General features: G+C 36.8%; 1 protein-coding gene across 8 annotated transcripts in view; it reads right to left on the bottom strand.

The window, feature by feature from the left end:
- SMARCA1 (SNF2 related chromatin remodeling ATPase 1) overlaps positions 1-20,038 on the bottom strand; it is a 265,313-nt gene that overhangs the window by 218,234 nt on the left and 27,041 nt on the right. For 6 of the 8 annotated variants that reach the window (XM_081808280.1, XM_081808281.1, XM_031027442.2 and 3 more), the window contains exons 12-19: positions 19,357-19,478; positions 16,670-16,705; positions 15,596-15,748; positions 12,869-13,001; positions 11,698-11,846; positions 10,820-10,939; positions 4,525-4,635; positions 4,150-4,263 (exon numbers count right to left, since the gene is read on the bottom strand). In XM_081808280.1, coding sequence (XP_081664406.1) covers positions 4,150-4,263; positions 4,525-4,635; positions 10,820-10,939; positions 11,698-11,846; positions 12,869-13,001; positions 15,596-15,748; positions 16,670-16,705; positions 19,357-19,478 — 938 coding nt within the window. The remainder of the gene's footprint in view (positions 1-4,149; positions 4,264-4,524; positions 4,636-10,819; positions 10,940-11,697; positions 11,847-12,868; positions 13,002-15,595; positions 15,749-16,669; positions 16,706-19,356; positions 19,479-20,038) is intronic. The other 2 variants (XM_031027457.2, XM_006727342.3) reach the window with 1 other exon arrangement.

Here is a 20,038-nt window from a genome sequence, read left to right as displayed (position 1 = left end):
CATAAAAGCAGTAGACATGGTCCTTACCTACGGGAAGCTCACAACCTAGTTGTGGAATTTTGAATTCTAAGGATTTGGGGAAATGGAGAAGAAGAGAGAAACAACATTCTAGGCTGGAACAATATGAGCAAAGCCAGGAAGGACCATATAGGGTCTTTCCTCACATAGACCTTCTGTCCTCATATAGACCATATAGGGTTTATGTTGAAAAGGAGTAAGAAACAAGGCCAGGCTGAGATAGATTTACAAAGGTTTTTTGAAATTACACAGTAGTGGGGCATCTCAGTGGCTCAGTCAGTTAAGCATCTGACTCTTGATCTCAGCTCAGGTCTTGATCTCAGGGTTGTGAGTTCAAGTCCTACACTGGGCCCCATGCTGGGCATGGAGCCTAAGTAAAGAAAAAAGAAAAATCTATACAGTAGACAACAGCAACCACTAGAGATTTTTCAATAAGAGAAAAATTGACAGAACAGTACCATGCACCATAATACTCCCAGCTATAAGACTACACCTCTCTCCCTTGAGCTAGCAATCCTTTAAGCAGAAGTGGGGGGAAAGGAGTCCCTTTCTGAGAACCTAACTATGCAAAGAGAATACCAGGTAACTGCACTGTAGCAATCTGTTCAACTGAGAATAAACTATTGTTCCGCTCACTTTGTGGCTCTGGTGAGTTTTCTGGAGCTATAGGGGGAGAAAAAACAATGCTAGGTATCTTCGAGAAGATATGTATAACAGTTATCAATATCACAACATCCCTGGAAAAAAAAAAAAAAACAGCTTTTGCAGATGACTAGTATGCCACGCTCATCTGTCTATACTCTGAATTTAAACACAACACCTACCTAATTAAAGCACCCACCTTAGCTCAGGTCTGCATCCCCTGGTAAAGAATGGAAGAGACAAGGTTCAGAAAGAACCAACATCCAGAATGTACTCTTCTTTGTCTCATAAATCCTCAGCTAAATATGCATATATATGGAGGACAAGGCAAGTCTTAAGATGATACTAAGACGATCCAAAATGAGGCTAAAGAGAGTACAAGGCTAGCAGAGTGGTAGGGAATGGATTTTCCTTCCACCATCACCACCACACCACCATACTCCAAGCCACCACCATCTTCTCTCATCTTTTCACACTTCAACAGCCTCCTGGCTGGTTTCCCTAGATAAACTCATCATTCTCTGTATTGCAGCCAGAGTGATCTTTTAAAAATGTAAATCTGATCATACTCTACCATTTAAAAGTTGCTTGACAAGGCAAATTACTCGACCTCTATGTGCCTCAGTTTCCCCATCTATAAAACAGGGATGTAGTTTCAGGGCTGTAATGAGGATAATGAGCTGATCTTTTGAAAGAACTTAGAACAGAAAGCAACACAAGTAAGGACCCACCCATTCCTCTGCCTTAAAAACACCTCAGTGGTTTTCCTTTGCTCTAAAGCTAAAGTTCAACCTAATTAATGTGACCTACAATTAATGTTCAATGCTCCACATTATCTGACTACTCACTCACCAACTTCATCTCGCCCCTCTCCCTCCTTACCAACACTGGCCTGCCTTCAGTTTCCGAAGGGGCCGTCGTCCTTCCTATTGCAACACCTCTGTACCTATGGTTTCCCTGCCTGAGCTCCTCTCCCACACTTCCCTTGACTAATTCCCGTGTGTCTCTCTGATCTCAATGTAATAACACTGCCTTAGGGACCATCTTCCTGATCTCCCAATCCACATTAGATAGGCATTGTCATGCTCCCTCGTAGCACCCTCTGTAAGCACAGAAAACAAATAAAGTCATTACTCTGTGGCATCAGCTTAATATCTGTCTCCTCCATTAGAACACAAGTTCCATGCACTGAGGGACCTTGTCTGTCTTCTTCACTACTTTATCACCATTGCATGGCCTAGGACCTGACACAGAGGAATACTCAACAAGTATGGATTAAGTGAAAAACAGCCCTCATACTCCCTTCTCCTGTCACGGAGCTCTGGGAGGTGAGGAAGAGAAAAGAGTAAGGTGCCAGAGCATGGAGTCCATGCCGTCTTCCCTCTCCTCATTCATCCCTGTCCTCTCTTCTTCCACCTGCCTCCTTCTTGTCACCCTTTGCAGCTGTCCCTTCATTCCTCCCTCTTCTAAGGTTTCTCTCTCCTCCATCTCCTTCCAGTTGGCCACCACCCAACTGTGATTATGAGACCTCACCCCAACCACAAACTGCCTGTAATGAAAGGCACGGCTTGCATTAAAACCAGAGCTGTGGCGAGGATGTGGTGGGCGCTGTATTATCACAGGGAACAGAATCTCAGGATCTCCAAAGAAGGAGCATAAACAGTTATATTGGCAGAGAGGATTTTTTTTATTGCTGCTATTTGACTACCACTTGGCTCGCCTCCCAAACAACATGTCACACCACCATAAACACAGTCCTTATTTAGGGCTGCAAAAAGCAGCAGGGTTATGTCACATGCAGAAATAGCGCAGAATGTCTGAGTGGAAAGAGCATAGCATTTGAACACTGAGAACCTGGGATGGAGACCAGCACCTCTGGCAACTCTGTTAGCTATGTGACCTTGAATGAGTCTTTTAACCTCTCTGAACTTCACTCTCCTCACCTCTTATATGGAGGTGATAATAACACCTATCTCACATGGCTGTTAGAAATCAAATGAAGTATGTGATAAAGCATTTCACAAATTATAAAATGCTTCACACAGATATTTGGTTGATTACTAACTGGGCTTAACATTTCAACTAATTTTCAAGTCTCACTAAAAACACTCCACAAAAGTAACAAAATAATCATCTAAACCTAAAATTTTTGTAACTTTTAATGGGATAATATATATGTTTACCTCATGAAATATTACTACTTTATTAATTTTGCTATCTTCATTTTTATTTTGGATCTACAGTTTCCTGTTTCTTCTGGTATATCACCATTTTCACCTTCTTTGAAACTGATTTTATTCCTGGTCTGAATGTTCAACCATGGTATTTTTACTCTTTGACAACCTCCTAAGACAGATTTTATCCAGTCATGTTGGTTAAATACATTCAAATGTAATCATATTTCCCTAACCAGATTATAACTACTTATATTCACTGTCACTTTCTCGTTCTTGTTAACATATATTGAACTTTGATACATAAATAGCAAGCAAACTCTTTTTTGCTCCATTTCAAATGGTAATGCTCTCACTCTGGACAAATAGTACAAACACTCTAGAGATCCACTTTAGTTCCAAAATACAAATGAACTAAATACCTTATATACATGAAGCTTTTCTAGGCACATTACAGCTACTAATCAAAATAATTGCACATAGTTCCACTTGTGACAAAGGTTCACAAAATAAATTTTAAAACACAGCTTCCACTTCATAAAACAGAAAACTTCATAAAATTACAATAGTATTAATATTTTTATAATTTTGCTTATCCTACTTATACTAATTTCACAGCTTTGGTCATCCCTTTCCATTCACTGGAAAGTCAGTTTCAGCATATAGAAATAACTAGGTAGGCTTAATCTCTCAGTGTGATAGCCTTAGGGTGACAAACATTTCCCTCACTAAAAATGGGTTCCTATCTACCTATATAAATAAGAATCTTTATTTCCAAAAGATTGTTTTAAAATGTTAGAATTCGTTATCACATTTATCATTAACACCTAAGTGGCAACAATCAAATAACTACCAATAGGGCTTTCATCAACCAAAGAACAATAAATACAAAAGTACTATTCCTTGGTCATATTAAGAAAAATGATTAAAAACTTCTGTCATCTATCATATATTCACTTCTAATTATAGATATGCCTATTGTTCTTTCTACATATTCTCTCACCACTCAAACATTTAGCATTATTAAGATAATATACATTATCACTATTTTTGAAATATTGGGTAATTCTCCATTAATCCCATTTCATGATGATCCTACTGGTGATTTGGTAGTTTGATGCGTGACTTCTAGTTAAACCTCCTCTTTGGTTTTAGAAACACCACTATTTTGATTTACTTTTATGTTCTCTCACATTAAAATGGAATGCTTTCCAGTCTGGTTTAATAGATTATATTAGCTTAAAAGATTATATACTAATCTAAAAACTTTAAAAAATAAAAAATAAGTTAAATAAATAAAAACTTGAAAAATTACCTTATAGCCTATTGTCTTCCTATAATAAAGAATTTCCTTTTCCAGGAGCTCAAATAAACGTGGTGGGAAAAACTGAAAATCCTGAACATTTGGCTGCTTTGGAGGTCTTGGAGCCTATGGGAGAAAAGTGCATTACATACCTACTTGTTTTCAGTACATGAAGTGAACATACTTCTTTTACTATTTCTTTTATATATAGAAACATAAACACAACGGAATCCCTTTATATGGTGGGGCCATATCAAGTACTTTTCTACATCATTATTATATCTTAAGGGCTATAATGCTGCACTGATACAAGTCAATCTAAGTCACAGACCATGTTACAAGAGAATTCTGCTATAGGACATAAAAACTGGCCTCATAATGTTTTACCTTTGGAACCTTTGGCTCGCTGACACGTAAAGCCTCTCTAAAGTAGGCATCCACTGCATAGTTTGCTTTGCGTTCTCGTTTAGGAGGTTCAATCCATTCCACCATCCCAAGCTATACACAAGAACAAGGAATTTAATTATTCCAAAATGTTTTTAAAAACCAAACACATCAAGGTTGCAGAAGCATGAGAAAACTAAAGCCATTTGGAAGAAGCAAAACTTGCACTTTAGAAGTCACAATTATATGTCCCAAGTTCCAAACCCTTGCACTGTATATGCCAAGTTTAGGTGCAAGGATGTTTTTGTTTTCTTTTTTTTTTAATAAGCAAGTTTAGTTGTTATTTAAAAACTTAGTTCTTCCTTAGTAAGTGAGAAGAATCTGCACAATCTGGTTAGTATTTTATGTTGAAATAAATAGTATCTAATATAGAAGACTAACATTGATTCTGGTAACGGTGTCAAGTGTATGAATTAGAAAGTAGCTGAAAAGGGTAAATGATGACTATCAACATGATAGGCATATATCCCTTCAAATCAAGAGAAATTTTAAAATGAAGTAAGGCCTTGGTAAGGTAGCGGTGGGAAAAGTCAGTGGAATCAGAAAAGACCTGAATTTGAAACCAGGTTCTGCCACCGTACCAGTTGTGTAACTTGGGCAAAATTAATTCCTCCCTCAGTGAAGTGGGAAGAATACCTACCTTGAGGATTAAATGTGACCACATAAGTTAAGGCATTAGATAAACTGCCAGGAGTTGAACCTAAATTATTATTAAACACCCAAAGTTGGGTGAACAATGATTAGGATTAGGTAGCATTACAAAACTCTACCCCAGGGGGCGCCTGGGTGGCTCAGTCGTTAAGCATCTGCCTTCGGCTCAGGTCAAGATCCCAGGGTCCTGGGATTGAGCCCCCGCATGATCCCAGGGTCCTGGGATTGAGCCCCCGCATCGGGCTCCCTGCTCAGCGGGGAGCCTGCTTCTCTCTCTCCCGCTCCCCCTGCTTGTGTTCCCTCTCTAGCTGTCTCTCTCTCTGTCAAATAAATAAATAAAATCTTCAAAAAAAAAAAAAAAACTCTGCCCCAATATCAGCTAGAAAATACAATTTAAAAGGCAATAGGCCAAACTGACAATACAAAATTCTGGAGTCTACAGGGATGGTTTTCCAGTTCAGGTATTTTTCTTGATTTCACAGTGCCTATCCTAGTGCCTGAACACAAAAGAGGCCATTAATCTACAATTAATGATCCCACTATATTTGATCTTATCTAAGGATGGAGTTCCAACCTTAGCATCATAGTTTAAGAGTGGATGATAAACTAAGATGAGTAGGATGGTTAGGGATCTACAAACTCTCACAGTGTCCAAAGAAGTAAAGACTAAAGACAGACATAATGGTAGTATTCACATATGTAAAAGTCTATCAACTACAAAAGAACACAGGTCTCAGTTGATCCATAAGGTTAAAACCAATGTGGAGGGGCGCCTGGGTGGCTCAGTTGGTTAAGCTACTGCCTTCGGCTCAGGTCATGATCCTGGAGTCCCGGGATCGAGTCCCGCATCGGGCTCCCTGCGCGGCAGGGAGTCTGCTTCTCCCTCTGACCCTCCTCCCTCTCATGCTCTCTGTCTCTCATTCTCTCTGTCTCAAATAAATAAATAAAATCTTTAAAACCAATGTGGAGGGGCGCCTGGGTGGCTCAGTCGTTAAGCGTCTGCCTTCAGCCCAGGTCATGATCCCAGGGTCCTGGGATCGAGCCCCGCTCCGCGGGAAGCCTGCTTCTCCCTCTCCCACTCCCCCTGCTTGTATTCCCTCTCTCACTGTGTCTCTCTTTGTCAAATAAATAAAATCTTAAAAAAAAAAAAAAAAACCAATGTGGAAAGTAGATTCCTACTCAATGTAATTTAATAAATATGTCTTAAGTACCTACTGTATCAGTGTCAGGGATACAAAGATGAATAATCTCTTCCATCAAGGAGCTTGTAAGTCAAATAAGAAGTTTTCTGAGAACCAAAAAATATAAAACTGTGAAATGAACTCTCCCAAAAGGAGTATGATTCCCAATATGACCACATTCAAATAGAGGCTGGATAACTGCCCTACATCCTACAGATGGGATTTCTTAATTAAAAAAGGTTAGACTAAATGACCTTTAAGTTTCTTTTAACTCTGAGAGTTTATGAGATATAGACAGTATAATGTGAGTTTGCATAAAATAAAAAAATATTCAAAGCACTGAAAGTAGTTTTGTTTTTCCCCCCTCAAATGGATTAATGTGAGAGGATAGTAATAGAAAAAATATTTTATAAATAACCAATATGTTATTTGTCCCAATTGGAATGAAAATAAATCAATAATAACTTAACTTAGTCAAAAGTAATGTATTGGCCATTTAACCCATACTTATACGCAGGTCTAGGTATCCAAATTTGGAATAAGCATTAAGGGCCTATTCCTAAACTTTCAAATACACTAAATCATGCTGAATTAGTTCGTTTTAGATAAGAGCACATTAATACAAACTAGTTCAGGTTAATTTCTTCAGGATCAATGTCAGTCATTATGACTTAATTTCCCAGGTATGGTTGTAAAGTAATGCTGATTCAACAAATCATATATGAAAATCTACCTCATTGTGTAATTCCCATGATTTACGTATAAACAATATTTTTGTAGGTTTTCAATTCTCTTCAAAGGATAATTTGAACCTATTTTAAGAACCTATCTAAAAAATATGAAAAGCCAGAAATAAGAGATAATGCCAAGTCAGAATATTTTTAAAATCTGATTTTGTCATTCAATTATAAAAATATAAGTAATCATAATTATTACTAAAATTCCTCTACATTTGTACGTTATTTTACTAGAATTGTAAGCACAGGAAACCTGCTATATTAGACATAGACAAGTATTTTTTTTTTTAAAGATTTTATTTATTTATTTGACAGAGAGAGAGATAGCGAGAGCAGGAACACAAGCAGGGCGAGTGGGAGAGGGAGAAGCAGGCTTCCTGCCGAGCAGGGAGCCCGATGTGGGACTCGATCCCAGCACCCTGGGATCATGACCTGAGCCGAAGGCAGACACTTAACAACTGAGCCACCCAGGCACCCGACAAGTATTTTACTAAGTTTAATTTTACTCTAAGGATGTAGATTAGAAGTTCCACTGATATTTAGACTCTTCACTGTTTAATATTTTTCCACTTTATAAAATACTCTTAATACCAATAAGCCCACAGAAATAATTGTAAAATTTTAAAAATTTGTATCGCACAATGAGATCTCAAAAACAATTTCTACCTTATGCATGCAAGTCATCATGTTTATCTCATCAGAATAAAACATAAGCAGTCTAAATTAAGGTTACAGATAGAACAACCAAATAGATGTAAGTCAAGACACTAAAAACTACGAAAAATAATGATAGCAACAAAGCATTATCAGCATACTAGTTGCGATGCAAACTAAAATGGCTCACCTCTCATTCTTCAGTAAAATCAATATCCAAAAATAAGCTTTCTTATTTTAACAAAATTCATTTCTGTGAGTTAAAAATATAACAGCTTTATAGAACAATTTTGGCAAACAAAACAACGATAAAATTGTATTATAACCCAAAAAATAAAATAAATATTCATGAGCCCATGCTGATATAAATGAGTATAAAATAAATGAGAAGAGACAGGTCTTCCTTACGGAAAAATCCCAGTTAATAAATGTAGATGGAATGAAAGAAATACAAAATTACTATCAGGCAAAAACCACAATAATAACTGTTGCAGGCAAATGCCACCAAAACATGCTAAAATCAGTGGGTATATGTTTGAGGAATATATTCCCCAAGATATTTATCAAATACAAAGGGAAAAATGGTAACTCTACAGTGAAGAAACCCAGCAGACACCACCTCAACTAAGTGATCAAGGTTACTATTTCCTGCAATACAACACAACAACATCTTATATTCCCTGATAAGATGTACTGAAGACTTAACATCCCTGCCATGGAATTCTTGCCAAAAAATACATAATCTCAGTCCAATCATGAGACAATGTCAGACAAACCCAAAATGAGAGACAAACTACAAAATAACTGACCAATACTCTTCAAAAGTGTAAAGACCATGAAAGACAAAGGAAGACTGAGAACTAACGCAGATTAAAAGAGCCTAAGAAGACACAGCAAAAAAAAAAAAAAAAAAGCATTGTGGGTCAAGAGAATGAGAAAAGTCACAAAATGACAGAAAATATTTGCAAAACACATCTTATAAAGGACTGTTACCCAAAATATACAAAGAACTCTTAAAATTCAACAATAAGAAAATAACCTGATTTTAAAAATGGGCAAAAGACCTGAACAGACGCCTGGCCAAAGATATACAGATGGAAATAAGCAAATGAAAAGATGCTCAACATCTTATGTCAGTGAAATGCAAATGAGAACGAGATACCACTACACACCTATTAGAATGGCCAAAATCCAGAGCACTGACAACACCAAATGCTAGTGAGAATGTGGAGCAACAGAATTCTCATTCATTGCTCATGAGAATGCAAAATGGTATGGCCACTTTGAAAGGGTTGGCAGCTTCTTACAAAACTAAACATAAGCTTATCACACACTCCAGCAATCACGATCCTTGGCATCTACCCAAAGGAGTTGAAAATCTATGTCCACCCAAAAACCTGCACATGGATTTTTATGACAGCTTTATTCATAATGGCCAAAACTTGGAGACAACCAAGATGTCCTTCAGTAGATGAATGAATAAATAAATAGTGATACATCCAGACAACAGAGTATTACTCAGCACTAAAAAGAAATGAGCTATGAAACCATGAAAAAACATGAAGGTACCTTAAATGCATACGACTAAGTGAAAGAAGTCAATCTGAAAAGGCTACATACTATATGATTCCAACTATATGACAGTCTGGAAAAAGCAAAACTATGGAGATAGTACAAAGATTAGTTGTTGCCAGTGGCTATAGAAAGAGAGAAATGAATAGGCAGAGCACAGAGAATTTTTAGAGCAGTAACACTATTCTGGATGATACTGTAATGGTGGATACATACCATTACACATTTATCCAAACCCACAGAATGTACAATACCAAAATTGAACCTTAACATAAAAGATGGGCTTTGGATGATAATGATGTGTCAATGTAGGTTCAATTGTAACAAATGTACCACTCTGATGTGGGATATTAATAGTGTAGTAGCTATGTTTATTTGGAGTAGGTAGATATGGGAACTCTGTATTTTCCACTTTATTTTGTTGTGAATCTAAAACTGCTCTTAAAAATAAAGCTGTTTTTTTTATTTTTTAAAGATTTTATTTATTTATTTGACAGAGAGAGAGAGAAGAGGGGGAACACAAGCAGGGGGAGTGGGAGAGGGAGAAGCAGGCTTCCCGCGGAGCAGGGAGCCCGATGCGGGGCTCGATCCCAGGACCCTGGGATCATGACCTGAGCCGAAGGCAGACGCTTAACGACTGAGCCACCCAGGTGCCCCATAATAAAGCTGTTTTTTTTAAACTGCAGTGTGAGATCCTGGATTGTATCCCCTGGAACAGGGAAAGAACTTAGGGAGAAAACGTGTTAATTTGATAAATGTACTATGATTATGTAACTTGTTAACATTAGGGGAAGCTGGGTGAAAGATATGTGAACTCTGTACTTTTTTGTAATAAAGTCTAAAGTCATTTCAAATTAAAAATTTTTAATTACAGCCATAATTTCAACCAAAATAAATAAAACTCCTATTTCCTCAAAGGACCTTTGCTGTCCATGCAGTGTATTACTATACCCTCCATTTGATAGTGGAGAAAAATGAGTACCCAAAATCACTTAATTAGTAATACAGTTGGGATTTCAGCTTCAAAATCCAGGAACTCCACCACAATCCTACACTGCTTGTCAAAAACAGCAATAACAGCAACAACAGCAGCAAAAATGATGAGGAGGATGATGGTAATCATCATCATCATCTTCATCCAGCAAAATTTATTAAAGATAGCAATTGCATGAGATCTGACCTACATCAAATTTCACTCCATAGCAGAGCACTGTAATAGGTAAGTGCCAGTGGGGTTTTTTTAATTTTATTATTGTTTTAATTTTATCTGTTTTTTTAAATAACCCCTACACACAACATGGGGCTTGAACTCACAACCCCAAGATCAAGAGTCACACATGTTCTACCGAATGAGACAGCCAGATGGCCCGTCAGTGTTTTTTAATAATGGTTATGGGGAGAAATGCTAATTTGAGAGTCTAATGGCTGAGGGTAAAAAGTTACCTTCTGTTTTTCTCTATAATCTTCTCCTTCAAACTTGTACAAACTTTGTTCAGTGTCCATTCTAAAATTTCTCAGAGAAGACTCTCCCATTTTCTGCAAGCGTTCATTCATCTCTGCAGTCTACAGTTCAATGCATTGAAATTAGAAAATTATCACTGAATTACTTACAAAAATCTGTGGGCTCTCTATCTTTTTAAAAGTCAGGTTTGACATGAAATATCCAATCTGTTAATTTACAAGGTAAGAATGCAAGGCTAACATTAAATGAATATAAATTTAACTTGTTCCAAGTATTTTAAATATTTAAGTGGTTATTCAAGTATTCTCAATTAGGCTTTCTTTAAAATCTTTTATCCCTGAAGATGTAGCCATATTATAATTTCTGTCTACTTTTACTCATGTTTGAAATTATCTAAAATAATTTGTAAAAAAAAAAAAGTAAATTCAACACAAAATGGCAATATTCTGAAATAGTTTATTATACTTTAGCAAATAATGCTTTAATATTTCATGAAATGTTCACAAAAGATTTTCAGTTAATGCAATGTAATCCAGTGTAAGAAAAAGGCTGCAAAAATGTAGTCCTGATATATGTGATTGAACATGAAATTTATTTGGCTTTTAAGTAAATACCAACATTATTTTCAATAAACATAAGATATAAGGTCACTCAATTTTAAACTCTAGTTCTTAGTCTTTCTTACCAAAAATTAAACTAAAAAACCCTAAACTACCTCTGGATATAAATCTACAAATCCTTAGAGAGAACATGAGTCATTTGAAACATGCATTTGAAACAACACAAATCCAATTAAGCATGCTGAAGTACATTGATTTTAAAGCAATTCATCATGAAAACAAATGTCATTTTAACTAACCTTCTTTTCCCCTCTTTCCAGAAGAGTTGTAATGTCTTCATCTGTCAGCTCACTTTCTTTAGAAGCAAAAACATGGGTGGCTCCATGACGGATCATTTGCAACATTTCCTCTTTTGCCAGCTTGTTAGACTGTTGGTCAATGAGTCTTCCTAATAATAAAAATAAAAGTTGTATATATTCAATTATATTCTATAGAAAGCACAGCATAATAGTTCTAATCAGACACTACCACATTTAACTGTAAGTAAAGCTTTAAAAGCACAGAAAATTAGTGAGCTTTCAAGTTATATTAATAAACACACCTACAAGTTTTTCTCCTACCATACCTTCTATTTCAATATGAGTTTCCTTCTGTAAAATTCAGTTAAAACTCAGAAGAACAGAAACATTTTTTCATTTTCAAAGCTCATTTGTCAGATCAAATTTCTTTCTATCAACAAGCACTCTCTAATACGTGTATAAAAATTTTTTAGGGGCGCCTGGGTGGCTCAGTCAGTTAAGTGTCTGCCTTCAGCTCAGGTCATCATCCCAGAGTCCTGGGATAGAGCCCCATGTCCATCAAGCTCCCGCCTGCTTCTCCCTCTCCCTCTGCCCTTCCCCCCTCCCCCCGCTAGTGCGTGTGCACTCCCTCTCTCTCATAAATAAATAAAGTCTTAAATCTTTAAAAAAATTTTTAACTAGACATTTTAACTGCTAAATAGTATCAGGTACTTGAGAAGACATGCCACTGGCATTCAACTATAAACTAGTGATGTTTAACTATCTATTCCATATACTGAATGCAAGGCTTTAAATTAAATGGATTTAAATTAGCAATTTTTTTTAAAAAACTGACTTTTTTCCTGTAAGTTTGCAAATTTTAGTCAACTCTAAAAGTAATCTCCTTGGGGTACCTGGGTGGCTCAGTCAGTTAAGCATCCAACTCTTGATTTCAGATCGGATCATGATCTCAGGGCCCTGGAATCGAGACCCGCATCGGACTCCCCGATCAGCAGGGAATCTGCTTGTCTCCCTCTCCCTCTGCCCCTCCCCCCACATGCTTGCTCGCGCTCTCTCTCTCTCTCTAAAATAAATAAATGAATCTTAAAAAAATAAAAATGTCCTTTAAAGAAAATCGCATGTGTTTTTGGAAAAAAAAAAAACACCTAATTAAGTTTACATGTATAAATACCTTGTTGTATAACAATTGAGTCAAGTCTCAGTTTTATCTCTGCTCTTTCTACAATCCTTTCTTCAACAGTATTATCAGTGATGAGACGGAACACACGTACTGGCTTCTTCTGACCAATACGATGTGCTCGATCCTAGAAGAAAGAATCCTAATATAAGATATTGGGTATTCTGGATAAAATATATAGACAGCCACCATATGCTATAAAATTCTAAATACAAAATTAGTTTCTGAGCTCTCTAGACCTGCCACATTTTAAAGGAGGATAATGAATATTAAGAATATATATGGGGCGCCTGGGTGGCTCAGTCAGTTAAACATCTGACTTCGGCTCCGGTCATGATCTCAGGGTCCTGGGATCAAGCCCCATGTTGGGCTTCCTGCTCCGCCCCCCGGCCCCCTCTTGTGCACATTCTCTTTCTCTCAAATAAATCTTTTTTAAATAAAGGAATATCTAGATGTCCCTGTGACCAAAAAAATCTGCCAATATTATACTATACCAGTAATAGAAAACTTCCAGAAAGGCAACAACCAAAGCCCCTTTAAGATGAGGACTAGAGGGAGTTTTCTAAGCAACTTTAAGCCACTAAATGCAAACATCTTCCACAATAGCAAGTAGTTTCGTGAGGGGCAAAGTAGTTAGCAAGGGTTGCTATGGTGGCAAAAGTCTGCATAATCAAGCAGTTCTTTCTGCTTATGGAGGCAATTCAGGGATGTGTAATAAAAGGTAATAAAAATTAATGGCATATTAATATCCTTACTATATAGTGGTCTAGAATTAGTCCTATGGTTTACAGTTGGTAAAGGTGACAGATGGCAAGTTCTGATAATACAAAAACAGCTAAGGGGAGTGTTTTTAAAACACAGAAGCTGCTAGAGCAAACAGGTGAAGGGAAGAGGGCAGTTGAGAAAAACAAATCAAAGAAACAAGATTCAAAACAGCCCTTGAACTAAATATAAAAACACTAGAGCTCAGTAACAATTTCAACAAAGCACACTGAATGAGAATGCAACACCTCTATACAAATTTAAAATTTCAAACTCAAATCAGTAAATCATGAAAGATCAGCTAAGCTCTAACAGTTTTAATGAAATGAAGTGTTATCAACAGGTTTTCCAGTTTAGTAACCCTGTAACTTACTGGGGCTTACTCCTACTGAGTCATATCAAACGGCTAGCTCAGTACCATGCTAAAGTAATGATAAAAAAAGCATTTCGATTTTAAAATGTCCTGGGGCACCTGGGTGGTTCAGTCAGCTAAGTGTCCAACCCTTGATGTCTGCTCAGGTCATGGTCTCATGGGTCATGAGACTGAGCCCTGCGTCAGGCTGCTTGACGATTCTCTCCCTCTGCCCCTCCCCGGACTCGTTCATGTGCACACGTGGGCCTGCTCTCTCTCTAAAAATACAAATAAATCTTCAAAAAAATTAAAAAATTAAAATGTCAGGGCGCCTGGGTGGCTCAGTCGTTAAGCGTCTGCCTTTGGCTCAGGTCATGATCCCAGGGTCCTGGGATGGAGGCCCGCATCGGGCTCCCTGCTCAGCAGGAAGCCTGCTTCTCCCTCTCCCACTCCCCCTCTGCTTGGGTTCCCTTTCTCACTATATCTCTCTGTCAAATAAATAAATAAAATCTTAAAAAAAAATTAAAATGTCCTGAGAGTCAATATGTTTTAATTCTGTTATAAAAAAAGGAAGGTGGAGGGGCGCCTGGGTGGCTCAGTCGGTTAAGCGTCTGCCTTCGGCTCAGGTCATGATCCCAGGGTCCTGGGATCGAGCCCCGCATCGGGCTCCCTGCTCAGCGGGAAGCCTGCTTCTCCCTCTCCCACTCCCTCTGCTTGTGTTCCCTCTCTCAATGTCTCCCTCTCTGTCGAATAAATAAATAAATAAATCAAAAAAATCAAAAAAAAAAAAAGGAAGGTGGGGCGTTCACTCCCGGGTTTCAGCACCAAAAAATATAAATATAAATGTATAAAATTTTTAAAAAGGACTTCTAAGCTATGCCTCATTGACGTATAGCTTTAATTGCTTCCAAAGATAGTAAATTATCCCATAATTTATTGGGATTTTGAGTGCATAGCTATTTTGCATCTTTGTACTTCTGAAATTACTTTTCTTTATCTCAAAATGTGAGTCACACTGACAGAAGTTGTAGCTCTAATTCACTAAATGACAGCATGATGACAAATAAAAGAAATAGCTCCTTGAAATTTTTTTTGAAAAAAGGGTAGGATATTTTCCAATGGTGTCTTTAGGTATCAAATGTTTTCCTGGAATATATTCCTTTGTTACCTTTTTACCTCCTCATCCCAAATGTTTTATTACAAAAGTTGAAATCATACCTCTCCCAATTTTAGTGCTAAGGATTTTAACGTATTTAGTTATCCAGAAGAATTAATAACAACACATTAACTTTTTAACCCTTTTCATTAAGACATATGTACATGTCCTTTTCAATATTCAGGAGTGGGGAAAAAACAGTTCTGTTTCATGATAAATGCCAAAATAGACACATAAATGCTGTAGTTGGATTTGGGGTGTGTGTGTTTCTGTTTCCTTTTTTTTTTTTGTAATTAGCACAGTATCTTTGTTTTCCAAGATAATCTATTTTAACATCTAGAAAACCTCCCAAAAATTGTGGTTGCCCTTTTATAAGTTACACCTGTGCTGCATAAATAACAATAGTATTCCTAGTTAAAATAAATTTCTCACATCATTAAAGATTACTAACCATAGCTTGTAGATCAACCTGCGGATTCCAGTCTGAATCATATAGTATAACCACGTCAGCACTTGCCAAGTTAATTCCAAGACCTCCAGCTCTGGTACTCAGCATAAAGATGAATTTGCTACTATTAGGAACATTAAAGGCCTCTATTGCTTCCTTTTTTTAATTGACACAGGAGATGGAAGAAAAACAAAAATAAAATTATATTAACAGAGTCCTTAAGAAATATTTTTAACATGCATATTCAAAAGCCCACTTTATGATATTCTTCCATCTCAGAAATACTTTAAGCATATATCTATATACTGTACTGTGTGAATTGCTGTAGAAAGTATATTACATAAAGTTCCTAATATTTAGAAGCTTACATCAATAGAGACACACTCAGAACAATCGTATAAACAAATTTAACTAGGCAAGCAATAAATCATTTAAATTATTTAAAGCAACAACAGTGAAAATGTTTTGAGTGAGAGCTGAAAAATATCTAGGAGGTAAAATGTCAGCTATCTCAACTTCATTCCCATTATTTTACATAGGATTAACAAAGACGGTATAGTTTGAAGACCAACGAGAAAGAAAAAGGTTCAGAAATGTGAATGAGAGAATTGGATAAAGGGGAGATTAAGTAGATTTATTTCCATATGGTGACAAGGGGCAAACAGGGAAGTAATGAAGAAATTCAGTAAGGTAATCCAGGGATATTTAGTGAAGAGTCTTAAAATTAATGGGATGTTAATATCCCTACTATATAAAGATCTCATACAAATTAATTAGAAACACTAAGACCCCAGTAGAAAAATAAGCAAAAGAAAGGAAAAAAAGAACAGACAATTCATAGAAGAACAAATATGAATGGCTAATAAATACAAAAATAATGTTCAATCTTACTAGTAATCAAATAAATGCAAATTAAAACGTAATACCATTTTTTGAAGATTAAAAAAATAATACTCAATGTTGACGAGGGGGCGGTGAGACGGGCACTCTCATACATTGCTGCAGGGAATGGAAATTGGTACAACCTTTCTGGAAAGCAATTTGGCAATATGCATCAAGTCTTAAAAATGTTCATACCCTTTGACCCAGTAATTCCACTTCTAGGAATTTATCCTAAGGAAATAATCAGAAATGTGCACAAAGATTTATGTATAAGGACTTTCACTTTAGCATTATTTATAATAGTGAAAACTTGGAAACAACCTAAATGATCAACAACTGGGAGATAAATTATTTATAGTACATCCACTGGATGTAATATTATACTTAAATTATTTTTACAATGAAGCTTATTACTGATATAGGAAAGTACAACATAATGCTGAGTAAAAATATTACCAAACTTCATATATAATATATAGTATAGTATCAGTTATTTATATAAATTATAGATACAAAAATTGGCCAGAAATACTTTTATTTTGCAAATTTCCTTCAGCAGTCATATATTACTTTGATAATCAGAAAATACAGGAAGTCATATTTTTAATGAATGGAATGGCATGGTCAAAAGTTGCAGCAGAGAAGGTGACACTCGCTGCCACGGTCCATATAGCATGTAGAGGGGGCAGTATAGAAAGCAGCATGGTGTAGTGAGAGGCAATTTGGTGTAGAGGAAAGAGCAAAAACCTGGTGTGAATCATTACCATTTACTACATATGTGTTTCTAAGCAAGCATTTAACCTCTCTGAGACAGTTTCAAGTAGAGAAAATGATACCAGTAAATTATACTTTACTGGGCTGCTGGGAGAATTCAGCTGGAACTATACATTGCCTAGCTTAGACTCGTTGCTTGACAAATGTTAGATCCTTTCCCTATAAAAGTGAGGAGGCCAATTTAAGTAAAGGTTATAGGAACGGAGTCAGAGGGTGACCAGAGACTTCGCTAGCTGAATTTAGCGGTAGCAATGAAGAAAGGGCAAATCTGAGAACTACTGAAAAAGAATTGCTTATTAACAGCTGGCAAATAATTAGAGTAAGGAATCAAATGTGGCTTCCCCTCCTTACTAGGAAAATAGATGAAACAATTAGGTGGACAACAGTATAATGGGAAAGTGGGGCATTTCAAAAAAAAAAAAAAAGAAAGAAAGAAAAGAACAGCTCTGACTTTGCTGTACCTAAATTCAACATATGCAATTCAAACCCTCTGAAGGGAGAAATTATTTGAAATTTTAAGAAACCAGAATAATTTGGGTATAATTAGGTAAAGTCCACATTGTTCATAAACAGGGAGATCAGTCAGAAATGCAAATTGGCTATTTGAGGTCAGAAAGCACCTACTTTTCTGCCTTAGTATCATCTTCACTCCAGGAAAAAGGGTCATTTCGAATAGCATTTCGAATGGCTTGTACTTAATGTGGATTTGAAAGAAACCCATTCTGAGGAATAAATCAGCAAAAGCCCAATAAAGCTTCAAGTTACCATTTCAAAAAAAGTAAACTACTATAGAGCAGGGACCAGTGTAAACTTTGAAACGTGCCCATTATTTGTGAATGTTACCAAAAATGTTTCCCCACAATGGGTAGCAGGTAAACCCTTAATATAAAAAGGGCCTGTGTGCCTGCTATGGACCCTATCCTATGCTACAGCCAAGCTTCAAGAAGGAAGCACACAAGAGACAGAGTGCTCACTGAAGCTATAGAAGGAGAGGGACATGGACTAAGAGTCCTTGTGGCCTGAGATGGGGCCCTAAAGCTGAGAGGTAAAAGGCCTGTGTGCAATTTCATGACATGTAGTATATCCTGCACTACAGAGTTTTAAAAACTGCATTCATATCTATTATACCCAATGATCCTCATAACATTGTCAGAAAAAAAGAAGCCTAGGTATTAATACTACCCTGATAATAGTTAAAGATACTGAGGCTCAGAGAATTAAACAGCTTGCATACGCATACGCTACAAAGTGGTGGAGTTGGTGCTGAAATTTAGGTCTTCTGAAACCAAGTTCAATGCATTTTCCACTATACCATGAAATCACAATCTTTGCCCAGAGCTTGAGGATAGACTTAAAAGAGAGACCAAAGACAGAGCCTTGAAGGACCACAGAAAAGTGAAGATAAATTAGCAAAGCCCTCCCCTCAAGAAAGTATTTAAAGGGTTTAAAATACATTAGACCCATGACATTCATGAGGGATAATCTAAAGATCTGTAAGAATTCCCAAATTTGAGAAAGACACTGGCTGCTAGGTAGGTTTCCTCACTAGCTCAGTAACTCATTCCATACACCAGCCTTGTGGTATTCCAAGATCCAAATGCATGATAAGCACCTAGACCTATGTTGTCCAATTTCAGTTTTACAAAAATCTAACACTGAGATTATTTTCTTTACAAATTACTGTTTCATGAGTCTTTAGGATTACTCATAAACCGGAAAAATCTCAACTGTTAAACTCCACAAATGGCGAGGGTCTACAGCAGGAAGCAAATCAAGAAAAGAAAATGGCAGAATCAGAGATTAAAGAGTAGGATGAGAAACTGTAATTAGAAGGTCAGAGCAGTGGTTAGAGGAGGTAAGGGTGTAATGGTGTAGTATCCTTTAGATAAGTGAGGATGTCTCTGAAGATCTTGAAAAGGATGCTTTGTAAAGAGTCAGTATAATGCAAGCCAAATTGAAGATCTCAGAGAGACAGAGAGGTGTTAGTGAGAAATTCAACACACCTAGCTATTTAAAAAAAGGCCAAAGTTCAAAACTACCTAATGATGAAAAACATGGCTTAATTGAACTCTGATTTTTCAAGTTTTGTTTTACTTTCTTTTCCTCACCTCTCTTTCTTCATGTGGGGTTTGTCCATCCAGTCGACAATACTCATAACCACGCCACATACAATAATCCTCCAAAATGTCCAGCAAGCGAGTCATCTGGCTAAAAATGAGAACCCTTGAACCTAAAACATTTCCCCCAAAAAAGCAAGTTATTCAACTTGTGTAAAACTAATTTGAAAGTTACAAAAATATAAGTAAACATCACATGTAACATAAATATAGAGTGGAACACTTCATGAAACACACACACACATACACCTTCGAGGAATGCTATACAGAATTATGCATTGCTGAGTTATGCATGTTTAAGGATTTCAAAACCCTCCACACATATTGAGATGATTTAAACTCTGCCTTTTCTCTGTCCTGAGGATGAGTGATCGGTCCACACAACCTTTCACTAGACTACTGCAATAGTCTCCCAACTAGTCTCTTGTTTCTCATCTCTCATCCTCAGTAGAACCCCCGTACTGCTTCAAAGGTTCTCCTCCAAACATACAAGTCTGATCATGTCAGCTGACACAGCAAAATCTTCTATGACACACCTCCCTCCCTGCCTTCCAAATAGTCCAAACTTCTTTAGCATGTTTAAAAGGCCTTTCATAATCTGGCCCCATCCATCTTTTCAGATTCCTCAACTGCCACTCTACCCCAAATACTGTAAGCTCTGCATTCCCTTTTT

Source organism: Leptonychotes weddellii, chromosome X (assembly GCF_054177405.1).
Source record: "Leptonychotes weddellii isolate Sample4059 chromosome X, ASM5417740v2, whole genome shotgun sequence".
NCBI classification, from domain to species: domain Eukaryota; kingdom Metazoa; phylum Chordata; class Mammalia; order Carnivora; family Phocidae; genus Leptonychotes; species Leptonychotes weddellii.
The sequence above is the reverse complement of the archived record's forward strand: the minus strand, read 5'-3'. Positions and strand labels throughout refer to the sequence as shown.